Consider the following 12,056-nt stretch of genomic DNA (forward strand, 5'->3'; position numbering starts at 1 on the left):
AAAGAGATTTTTCATAGAGTTAGAAATTGAACCAATCTCCATGGATTCGATCCCTTTACCACTATACACTATTTTAGTGTGTAATATTTAGGGTTATTATTTGTGTTGGCCTCGACAACCACCACCCTTCAACTCTACTCTTGATATTTCGGGATGTTACAGCAACCTAAAAGGACCACGCACAACCGGGTCAAATACATACCAAATATAGTTACAGGCTTAGACACCAATCCAACAGTCTCCCACTTGGATAAGTCTAGTAACTATAAATGCAAGTAAGACTTCAGCATCCGATTAGCAATCGTAGCTCTCAAAGGTGTTATCGGACTCTGATCTTATCAGTTACTTGTCCTTTAGATAAGGGATCGTATAGTCCTCCGTTCTAGATATCGTGCAAACAATTACATGGAACATAGTCATACTTATTGTCCAACAGTTTGTTTCTCGATCTCAGATTTTTCTGACATAGAACTTCATTGAACACATCAATTCAGTCCTGACCGGGCGCGACACATAAGTCAAACCAAATCATCTAGGGCCCCATATATCGCTTTTACCCTCTTAAGATAAAAGGAACAGATAAACTTCGACTTATATGCATTTACCATTCACTCATCAAATCATGCACAACAATGCGTTTTATAACATCAAGTTACTGATGCGTTTACACATTATCAATGCACAACCAACTTGCAAACAATAAACCATATATCTAGGTTTCAAGACCATATGATATTATCGTCTTGCGATCACTCGTGATAAATTCCCTAAAGTGATACCAGCAAGTGTGGGTCTATTCCAATGCTCAAATCTTATTCATAAGCATTCATGAACTCTGCAACAAAATTTTGCTATACACTTTAGACAGTTTACAAACCAATTCATGACAATATTCTTTCATACCTACTTCCAAAGTATGAACAACTGTGGACTGTTCGAATAATCTTATTATTCATGAAGTCAAAACATGCAAAATGAAACAATTGGTAAATAGTTAACATAAGACAGTAACTTTACTCATAAATAATAATCCTTTATTTAATAATCAAATGCCAATTACAATTTATCTATTACACATTTCGAAGCTATCTAATCTAAACTAATATCGTCGTTCAGCCCAATGCTCTTAGCGTGCTGCAAGTGCTTAACCCTACTCAGTCCCTTCGTGAGGGGATTTGTCGGGTTATCCTCTGACGATACCCTCTTCATTACAAGGAGTCCCTCTTCCACCCGATGTCAAATAAAATGATATTTTATGTCGATACGTCGAGATCTACCATGGTCCCTCGGTTCCTTGGTCAAGGAAACCGCTCCTTCATTATCGCAGAAAATCTCCATAGGCTCCTTTATGGCTGGCACAACTCCAAGGTCTCTGATGAAGTTCTTTAACCATATTGCCTACTTTGACGCTTCGCTCGCCGCTATGTACTCTCATTCACACGTTGAATCAGCTACGGTCTCCTGCTTGGAACTTTTCCAATTCAGTATTTTGACTAAGTCCTATTAGTCTTTTACTTCTGTTTCACTATCCTTATTTCCAGAATATAGGCAGCCTCTCCGAGGTCCTTCATAGCGAAACCTTTCCCAAGCTAGGACTTGACTTCCTGCAGGGACAGGATGTCGTTTCCTATGAGTAGTATGTCATCGACATACAATACGAGGAAGCTAAATATACTCCCACTGGCTTTGACATATACACATGATTCATCCTCACTTCGAAGAAGCCAAACTCTTTGACTTTCTCATCGAAACAAAGATTTCATCTGCGAGACGCTTGTTTCAATCCATAAATGGATTTCTCAAGCTTACACACTCTATTAGGATGTTTCACATCGACAAAACCCTCTAGCTGATTCATGTAAACATCCTCATTCAACTTCCTATTAAGGAAAGCAGTTTTGACATCCATCTGCCATATTTCATAATCATGAAACGCAACTATAGCTAGCATCACCCTAATAGACTTTATCTTCACAACTGGTGAGAAGGTCTCATCATATTCAACTCCGGGAGTTTGAGTAAATCCATTCGCAACCAATCGTGCCTTATAAGTGTGTGCCTTCCCATCCATGCCAATCTTCTTCTTGAAGATCCACTTGCACCCGACCGTCTTATGACCTGACACATTGTCAACCAAATTCCAGAATTGGTTGTCATACATGGACTGAATCTCGTTGTCGATAGCCTCTTTCCATTTTGCAGACTCCGGGCCTGCCATGGCTTCCTTGTAGCTATTAGGTTCATTTAAATTTATTAGTGTACTATCACTAATAAACTTATTACCCTTACTTGTTATATGAAAACCATATAGCATAGGTGGAGCACTAACTCTACTGGAACGTCTAAGAGGTAAGAACTCGTCAATCGGTTCAACTTGAGTTTCCTCCTCAAGTTGAGCGCCAGTGTTAGAGGTTCCTTCATCATTCGATTCTTGAAGCTCTTCAAGATCGATTTGCCTCCCACTATCCCCTTGGCTTATGAGTTCTTGCTCTCGGGAAACCCCTCTCCTCGCAACGAAGACAACATTGTCACTCGGTTTATAGAATAGATATCCAAATGACTTTTGCGGATAACCGATGAAAATACACCGCTCACTACGAGGTTCGAGCTTGTCGTGAGTCTCTCGTCTTATGAAAGCCTCGCAACCCCACACCTTTATGTGCTAACGAGGGAGCTTTCCATGTCCACATCTCGTGAGGTGTTTTGGCTACCTTCTTTGTACGGGACTAAGTTAAGGATATGGCCGACAGTCTCTAAGGCATACCCCCAGAATAAAATAGATAGCGAAGCACGACTCATCATGGAACGAACCATGTCTAGCAAGGTTCGATTACGTCTCTCAGCTACACCATTCAATTGCGGTAGTTGTGGAATTCAAGAATTAAGTACTATCCTCCTCGATCGGATCGAAACATCTTGATTTTCCTGCCTAACTGATTCTCCAATTCATGCTTAAGCTCTTTGAACTTTTCAAAGGTTTCTGACTTGTGCTTGATTGAGTAGATATACTCATATCTACTATAATTTGTTTACATAAATGTGTTGAAATATGTTACCCAAACCTGCTAATTTCGTATCGGGTTTGTGTTGAATTGTCGTATCGTGTCAGGTTTTGTCAAGTCTAAAAGATAAGATAAGATCCATACCAAATATAGTAGGACGGAAATAAAAGAAATAAAGTTCATTACTCTATGTAATAATTTGAATTTGTTGGCAATATAAAGATATTGACTATAGTTGATTTTCCAAAAATATTGTTTTGGCTTTAGAGTATCATGTTTTAAAAATTTATAAAATTATAATAAAATTGCTATAAAAAAGTAACCAAAAGAGTACAATGATATACTTAAATACAAAATTTCACACCTAGATCGTGTTTAACTGGTAGCGGGTAACGTTTTGTTAAATGTTATGTGAGACAATTTTTAAATTTTGAACGTTTTATTTAAATTAAACGCTAAAAGCTTATGGTAACAAACAAATTTTTTTACTTAAAATAGAATGTTTTGTCGAATACTTAAAATTAAAAACTTACAAACGTTACATATCAAATACGCTCAAAGTTTAGGTTCAAAATATTGGTTTACCGAAAATATTATTTCTAACAGTTAACCTCTATATGAGTCTTGAATTTATGTTCACCGTTCAGATAAATACTTCTTTTTAATTGTTTTAACAAGGGTATATACTATTTCTTTTTTAATCATGGATGGCAGCCATAATGTCAAAAGCCCACTGGTATTTAAATTTTGTTTATTGTGAAAAGCCATGGTTTACAGTTGTTTAAAATGGCCACCATTACTCAAGTGGGTTGGTAAATCATTTCTTCCCCATCTCCATTTATATACATTTAAATTAAATACTATATAATTATATGGTTGTGTCTTTGTAAAATTTAATGGCAAAACAAAATTATTCTTCCACATTTTTTTTAACTTAAAGAAAAGGTAAAAAAAACTTTAAAAAACTCCATATTAGACACGATCACGTTTATTAATTGGTTTTAATTTTACTTATTAATTATTAATTGTAATAACTGTTATGAATAATTTATTTATTGAAAAATATATTAAAATTTTTAGTTTTTAGTTTTTTTATAAATTAAAGTTAAATTAGCACCAAGTTGTTAATTTCTTATGGTTTAAAACTTTAAATATAGAGGAAAATCTGAAGAAAGTTGACCCTTTCTTGTATTATCTTCGGGAACGGCGACACGCTAGGGTCAGGTGCTTCGTCACCCTTCTTTGTACATAAAGCCAGCAAAACCAGGGACTTAAATCGTGTTAACTTTCTCTGTCAACAAGATACGAACAGTGTTCTCGTTCCCCTGGCCTTCATCACCATTGCAACATAATAACACAGATCGATTGGCGTCCAAATATACATCTAATTCTTGTTGTTCTTTATAGAATTAATATAGAAGATGAAGTTCTGTAAGAAATACGAGGAGTACATGCAATCGCAAGATCAGAAGAAACTACCTGGTGTGGGTTTTAAAAATCTCAAGAAAATATTGAAGCGCTGTCGCAGGGAGACAACTCAGTTACAGAATTCCCCATTGCTTCTTAATGACTCTGCTCATCATAACTCTCATGCGCGTTGCCTGCACCCTTGCCCAGGTATTTTATTTATCCTACTTTGTTACTTTACAGATGTTTCTGGTTCTTAATTTATAACGTATTCTTTGGGTTTTTTAGTTTTGTATATCAATATCCTGACTTAGTCTTTAAGGTGTTTGATGTATTGTCACAGAGGTGCTTCTGTTACACGCTTCTTATTTAATTTTGTTAAATCTTAAACTAGAACCCACCCATTTAAGAAGGAGAAGAGGAAGACGATGATTAATATAAATCACACCATTTTCTTGGTTTCTTTACTTGTCAGCATCATTACTTTCTTTTTATTGATGTTATTCTTGTTCGTCTCTTCCTACGTATCTCTCTGTTTCTTTAAGCTAATATTATGATTGGGTAGAGGTGAAATTTGTTGCATAGTCACTCCACACAAGCTTTATCGTAATACGATGTGTGAATGGTGTAATTCTGGAATATTGTTTGTACGAATTTGCATATACAGTTGTTGAATATATAGTCGTGATTTATTAATTGTAATAAATGTTGATGTAGTCTGCGATGGAAGCTTCTTTCCTTCCCTTATGAAGGAGATGTCTGTGGTGGTTGGATGTTTTAATGAGCGTGCACAAAAGGTGCTTGATGTTCATCTGGCAACAGGCTTCCACAAGTACTTCATGTGGTGCAAAGCCAAGTTACATGGCCAAGGAAACCAAAATCATCATTCTTTAATACAAGAAGGCAAGGACCTTGTTGGTTATGCAGTTATCAATGCCATTGCTATGCGTAAAATTCTTAAGAAATATGATAAGGTTTTTATTTGTCTTATATATAATTATCAAAGAGCTTTTAGATTCTTCAAAATAAAAACATGAGCAGTTGAGCACTCATAACTTTTTTCCTGCAGATACATGACTCTAAACAAGGGCAAGCATTCAGGTCACAAGTCCAGAGCATGCACATGGAACTCCTTCAGTCTCCATGGCTTTGTGAGCTTATTGCCTTCCACATTAACTTAAGGGAATCAAAGAAAGCTTTAAGGAAAGGTTCTGAAATCTTATTAGAGGGATGTTCTCTTGTATTTAATGATGGAAAACCATCACTTTCTTGTGAGCTGTCTGATACTGTGAAGCTTGAGATAGATTTGACTTGTTCCATATGCTTGGTCAGTCCTTTATCATGCCTTGTAAATTTTTGTTATAATAATTAATGCATAACGTGATTAATTAAAAATCATATAGTATCTGCTATTGATTAATCTGTTATTTGTATTTATTGAATGATCAGGATACTGTATTTGATCCTGTGTATCTGAGTTGTGGACATATATTCTGCTTCATGTGTGCTTGCAAATCTGGATCAGTAACAATTGTTGATGGATTGAAGGCAACCGCACCTACTGCCAAATGTCCTCTGTGTCGAGAAGTATACTCTCTCTCTGAAATTTGCATGATAACCATTTGGCGAATTATATCTTAGTGTTGTTTTTACTTTTTACAGGCAGGAGTTTACAATGGATCTCTCCATCTGGACGAGCTCAATATTTTACTTAGTCGAAGGTACGTTTTTTACTATGAAAAACATGCTATTACTTGATTTTAGATATGACATGAAGCTTTATGAAACTTGTACAGATGCCCTGAATATTGGGAGGAAAGGCTTCAAAGTGAGAGAGCAGAAAGGATTCGACAGACAAAGGAGCATTGGGAATCTCAGTCACGTGCATTCTTGGGGATCTGAACTTGTAAGAAGTTTTGAATAAGTTGTAGCTTGCTTCTTGTAATATATTTCATGCGTGATCTATGCGAAATAATTTCGTTTAGATGTACATTCATAAACCAGATGATCTGTTTGCATATTCCTGAACCAATGCCCCGAAAAGTGAGGGCTTTTCAATCAAAAGCGAAGGTTTGTCAAATTCTTTTGCATACCCTGTGAAAACAAACCAGCATAAGTTAGTTAGTTGACCTTCATAGTAAGAAAACTGATGAACATTCGATCACTGTTTGTTGAGAAAAATGAATAAAGAAAGTATACCTGCATCAATGACTAGAACCTGATCACAGTCCATGACAGTGGGTATCCTGTGAGCAATGCTAACGACAGTAGAGTCTGAAAAGTCTTCTCTTATGACTTTCTGAATTAATGCATCTGTTTGTGAATCAACAGAAGCTGTTGCTTCGTCCATGAACAACAGCCTGCTGTGCTTCAGCAACACCCTTCCCAGACAGAGAAGTTGCCTCTGTCCCACACTCCAGTTATCCCCATTATCAACAACTATAAACAAAACACCCAAATATAAAAGCGAAAAACAAGATTACATCTTTTTTTCTATTTTGACAAAAAAAAAAAAAAAAAAAAAAAAAAAAAAAAAGTCCCTAGATCCGTTTTAAGTACCTGCAGAATCAAGTTTCCCAGGTTTTTCAGCTACAACATCATTAAGTTGGCATCGTTTGAGACTCTAAAAAGCATATTCTTATGTTAGATGGATCAAATTCAAAGGAGGTGAGGTGAGTGAGTAAGATTTAAGAAAGAAAGAAAAATGACGTATTTACCCTCCATATCTCCTCATCGGAATGTTGACCGATAGGGTCAATATTGCTTCTGACTGTGCCTTTAAAAAGGATGGGTTCTTGAGGAATGATACCAAATCGAGACCTAAGATCATGAAGTCCGAGTGTGGAGATGTCGATACCATCAATGATGATACTTCCTCCAGATGGCTCCACAAGTCTAAACAGAACCTGGATCAAAGTTGATTTCCCACTGCCTGTTCTCCCAACAACACCAATCTTCTGCCCCCCTTCAATCTTTAAAGTAATCCCCTTGAGCACAAGAGGCGTGTTTGGGCGATATCTAACCTGCTCACAAGCCAACATTAATCAAGTTCAATTTGACAGATATGAAGTGGAAATGTTGAATCTTGATAATGTGGTATCCTGGCTACCTGCAAGTCTCTGAGCTCCAAACTGCCATGAGTAGGCCAATTCGGAGGAGGTGGGCCATCTTTCTTCACCCATTCTGCTTCTGATGGTATGTTGGTGAACTGTTTTATCCTTTCAACCGAAACCATTCGGTTTTCAACATAACAGCTTCCAAATAAAGCCCAAAACAGCAAACCGTTTAGGGACAACCCATACGAGAGTGACAGTCCAACGTCCTCTGTAATCATGAGTACCAAATTCGATTAGAAACCTGGATATATACATATATATATATATATATATATATATATATATATATATATATATATATTAATTTGGTTGGGTTTTGAAGGGAGAAAGTACCTGGTTTAATGATGTTGTTGGGTAAGATGATCATGAAAAGAGTGGAAAAGCAAAGAAACAAGCTTCCTAGAAACTCCATACGGAAGCCCAACCACCCAATGGATCCATTGTTGTGGAAATCCATTTTTAGATTTCCATCCACGCGCTCAACATTTTCTTCAACAAACCTGTCTTGTTTCCTGAAGCACCGGATCGTCATAGCCCCATATATGCTCTCTGAGAAGTGGTGAATGACGAGTGCTTTGGTAATCGAGTCGAGTCGGGTTATTTCGCGAGATGTTGCAAGGTAATACCCCTGAAAAAGTTAGGATAAAAAGAAATCATTTTTTTAAAAGGAAAAAAAACATTTTGTATCCTGATGACTTCACAAATTAAACACATACCCGGTACCAGAAATTGAGCCAACCGAGTGGAATCAGTAGGAAGACTGTCGGCCAAGTGTATTGGCACGTGATGATGATGACACTAATCACAGACATGTACAAAGCAAGGCTCAGATTCATCATGAATGGAAGCAGAATATCGATGTTGGTTTGATCAACTGATGCCTGAAAAACATCTAATAAAAAGCATACAATCAGGTTGTTACACAATACATTTTTTGCCTAAAAAAATGGGGGAAGTTTACCCGACTAAGCATTCTTGCTGAAGGAGTGGTGTCAAAAAATGACATTGGAGCATGAAGAATGCTGTGAAGAATCTGTTTAAACAACTTTTGTGCAGTCTTGAGCCCCAGGAATGTATATAAAACAGTTCTAGCAAATGACAGGACAAATGCAACGCATGCAATAACTGCATAGACTCCAATGAAACGAGAAGTGTTGAAAGAGGCAGCTCGATCCTCTGAAGTTTCATAAGCCAACCAATAATCACTACCCATCTGTGTGGCTTGCCACAGCACCGACAACAACAGAAACAGGACCACACCAGTCCAGCCACAACCCTCGGTGGCATACACTTTGTAGGCATGTAAACTCACCCTTCCTGTTTTATGCTCCTCGTCTTCAATCAGTTTTGATGTTCCTACTATAGAACTTGATTGGGATCGTGCTGAAGCTTTCTGATCTTTTTTTTTTCCTTCCACTGAGGACTTATTATGGCTAGGAGATTTTGTTACGGTTTCTGGTTCAGTAGTAGACTCCATTTGTACTAGCTGCATTGAGGTCTCATGGGCTGATACTAAAGCTGAAAAATCCAGACCAGAATCAACCAGTTCATCATACTTTCCTGATTGTACGATCATCCCATCACGCATCACCAGGATAAGATCCACATTATGAAGGAAGTCAACTTGGTGAGTCACAAGTAAGATTGTCTTGTCTCTAAGGATACCCCTCATGCATTCCTGCATGCAACAAAATTTATACATATGAAGAAGAAGAAGAAGAAGAAGATGAATGTGATACAGTTTAATTATATGATCACGTACCTTGAATATTTTTGAACATGTGTGGGCGTCCACAGCACTAAACACATCATCAAGAAGATAGATGTCAGAATCTTGATAAACAGCCCGTGCAAGCTGAATCCGTTGCTTTTGACCACCACTGAGATTAATCCCACGTTCCCCGATTTCAGTTCGATCTCCAAATTCCATCATTTCCAAGTCTTTCTCCAAGCAACATGTTCTTATTATCCTCTTATACTTATGTCTGTCCATTGGTGAACCAAACAGAATGTTTTCTTGAATCGTTCCGTTTTGAATCCATGGTGTTTGTGCAACATATGCAGTGCTCCCTGACACTTTGACCTTCCCTGATATTTTGGGCATCTCACCAAGAACAGATGCAAGCAGAGACGATTTCCCAGATCCTACAGTCCCTACAATGGCTGCAAGTTCACCTTTCTTAATCTCAAAGTTGACGTTCTTAATCATATTCATTACCCCTTCTGAAGACTCATCATGCCAGCTAAACGACCCGTTTTGGATCTCAACAACATTCATATTGTTGCCTTGGTGTCTCTCTACCCAATCTTCTTCCAACTCCTTACTCATCATATACTCATCCAATCTCCCTAACGAGATCATCGCCTGAGAGAGCGAGATCATCGACTGAGGAAAATTCCAAATCGGTTCTTGCAAGTTCTTGAACAGCGATGTGGCCGTGAAAACCGTCCCCGCATCAAACTTTATCCCAAGCAAAATCGTGCTCCCGAATGTTACCGTCGAGATAAGTAATGGTGTGCTCCATAAAACAATCATGTTTGCACCGACCGAATACATGAACTTGCAAAGCCAACCGTATTCAGACTCACGAAATGTCTGAATCCTCTTGTTGAAGTGTTCTTCCCAAGCTTGAAACTTAATCACCCTCATGTCACTAAGCATCTCGTTTGTGGCCTTCATCCTTGAGTCCCGGTTCGTCATTATATTAAACTGGTACCGATTGTTTCTTTTCGTACCCCAAAACACGAAAAGTAGAATCACCAAAACCGCAGTGAGAGTGATCACGGTTGACAACCCGAGGTACCCGTAAAGAATGACTAATGACACCAAAACATGACATGGCAAGAGCCAAACTGCGTGTAACTGAAGCATAACATCAGAGAGCTGTTGAGCATCTACAACCATGTAGTTCACAATCCGGCCCACACCATGAGACTGCCGAGCCGAGCACGAGAGGCGTAAACCTTTCTTGTACAGAGAGGTTATAAGGGATGACCGGATCGACATCCCGAGCTTCTGAGAGTGGAAATTGAAATGGTGTGATGATAGAACTTCAACCAATTTTGCAACTAGAAGGATTAGGACCAGGTAAAATCCTTCGAATGGAGAGTTTCTTTCGCCCGAGGTGAAGTCCACGAATCTTTGGATGAGTAGTGGCCCCACATACACAATACCCAGCTTTATGATTGCTAGGAAGCCGATGAACATGATGTCTTTCCAGAAACAACGAAGCAGTGTGGTTCGAACTGGATGTTTCGATTTCTCTTCGGGTCTGGGCCAGTTTTTTTCGAAAAGGGACAACAGTCTTTCGGCTCGGTGTTGTGGAGAAAGTGAAGGGATGTCTTTGATTGTTAACGGGGTTTTGTAACCTTTCTTCAATAACGGATTCAACCATAACCAAAACGTTCTTGAAAAGATGGAAGCAGATGCCCATCCACTCGCATTCGATGATTTTCTCAATTCAGGTTTGGATTCTGTTGTCACTGTAATCCCGGTTGAACCGGTTAATGATGGAATCAAGAAGAAAGCCGAAAATGGTAAACAGATTGATGCAATTAAGTCCTCGGTTTTCGATAATGGAGTGTTGGAAACTAGACGGATGATACTTGAAGAGGCGATTAATGCAATGGCTATGAAATTTACAACCCAGAATACCCGAAGAGAGACCGGATGAGTGTCTGCTCGAAATCTCTTCTGGTGGATGATTAAAACAGCGATTGTGACGAATGATATCGCTTGAATTAACCAACAACTTCCATTGATCACTCTCCATGGCGTCTTCTGGGTGTTATGGGTGAACCCGAGAATGGATGAAACAATGGCTAAAACTGCTAAGATGCCTGAAACAAGTAGAGATAGTTTAAACCAAAGACTGGTTTTGACAGAAACTGTGTTTTTAGCAAGTAGAGGTTCGTTAATGGCAGAATCATGATTGTTATGGGAGGTGAATCTTGAATAGAGGTTTTGAAGTGCAAAAAGAAAGAGGGCGAAGAGAAAGAGGGTATCAATGGAAGCTAAGAGTAGTCTTTGAGGGCATGGAGATAGCAAGATGAACTGTAGCCATGGAAGAAGAATGGAAGAGTTGTGTGAGGTGTCGTTTTCTGGAATGGCAGAGGTTGAAGAACAAGAGAGAGATGTGATCCAAGATGAAGCAGAAGTCATGTGTACTGGCCACAAGGATATATATGTCAAATTCTGTATACAGAATTAAATCATTAATGGAACATAACCACACCGAGTATCGTAGCTAGTTATCCTGTGCGAATAACTATTTATGGACCAACAAGATTCAAGGAATTAACACTGGCAGTACAGGGCTGTGTGGAGGCCTGTGGATCCATTTTTAGCTAGGTAGTATATATATATATATATATATATATATATATATATATATATATATATATATATCCAGGAAATGAATTTTAACTTATGATCTCATCATGCGTACACAGAACTGACAAATCAGTTTGGGTGTGTGAACAGAAAGAGTACTGGGTTAATTTGATGAAGTTGTCGATCAAGTAAAGTTGA

At 38.2% G+C, this 12,056-nt stretch overlaps 2 protein-coding genes across 2 annotated transcripts; one reads left to right on the top strand and one right to left on the bottom strand.

The window, feature by feature from the left end:
* The first annotated feature begins 4,189 nt into the window (after positions 1 to 4,189).
* LOC145015098 (putative E3 ubiquitin-protein ligase BAH1-like 1) lies at positions 4,190 to 6,489 on the top strand. Its single transcript, XM_078973549.1, has 6 exons — positions 4,190 to 4,619; positions 5,127 to 5,383; positions 5,479 to 5,736; positions 5,859 to 5,996; positions 6,072 to 6,130; positions 6,206 to 6,489. The coding sequence occupies exons 1-6, from the start codon at positions 4,424 to 4,426 to the stop codon at positions 6,309 to 6,311; spliced, it is 1,014 nt and encodes a 337-aa protein (XP_078829675.1). The 5' UTR covers positions 4,190 to 4,423; the 3' UTR covers positions 6,312 to 6,489.
* On the bottom strand, positions 5,798 to 11,871 carry LOC145015097 (ABC transporter C family member 14-like). Its single transcript, XM_078973548.1, has 9 exons — positions 9,288 to 11,871; positions 8,487 to 9,203; positions 8,242 to 8,406; positions 7,859 to 8,153; positions 7,519 to 7,733; positions 7,127 to 7,432; positions 6,969 to 7,032; positions 6,609 to 6,848; positions 5,798 to 6,503 (listed from the first exon to the last, which is right to left on the bottom strand). The coding sequence occupies exons 1-9, from the start codon at positions 11,685 to 11,687 to the stop codon at positions 6,403 to 6,405; spliced, it is 4,503 nt and encodes a 1,500-aa protein (XP_078829674.1). The 5' UTR covers positions 11,688 to 11,871; the 3' UTR covers positions 5,798 to 6,402.
* Between the last annotated feature and the right edge of the window lie 185 nt (positions 11,872 to 12,056).

Source organism: Lactuca saligna, chromosome 9 (assembly GCF_052625555.1).
Source record: "Lactuca saligna cultivar CGN05327 chromosome 9, ASM5262555v1, whole genome shotgun sequence".
Classification (NCBI taxonomy): Eukaryota; Viridiplantae; Streptophyta; class Magnoliopsida; order Asterales; family Asteraceae; genus Lactuca; species Lactuca saligna.

What these genes read in the sequence shown, in the direction of transcription:
- LOC145015098 (XM_078973549.1), top strand. Translation starts at nt 4,424, where the DNA reads ATGAAGTTCTGTAAGAAATACGAGGAGTACATGCAATCGCAAGATCAG. An exon ending in TTCTTAAGAAATATGATAAG is followed by an intron (nt 5,384 to 5,478) that starts GTTTTTATTTGT and finishes TTTTTCCTGCAG; the next exon opens with ATACATGACTCTAAACAAGG. An exon ending in AATATTTTACTTAGTCGAAG is followed by an intron (nt 6,131 to 6,205) that starts GTACGTTTTTTA and finishes AAACTTGTACAG; the next exon opens with ATGCCCTGAATATTGGGAGG.
- LOC145015097 (XM_078973548.1), bottom strand. Translation starts at nt 11,687, where the DNA reads ATGACTTCTGCTTCATCTTGGATCACATCTCTCTCTTGTTCTTCAACC. An exon ending in CAACAACATCATTAAACCAG is followed by an intron (nt 7,734 to 7,858) that starts GTACTTTCTCCC and finishes TCATGATTACAG; the next exon opens with AGGACGTTGGACTGTCACTC. An exon ending in TGGAGCTCAGAGACTTGCAG is followed by an intron (nt 7,433 to 7,518) that starts GTAGCCAGGATA and finishes GCTTGTGAGCAG; the next exon opens with GTTAGATATCGCCCAAACAC.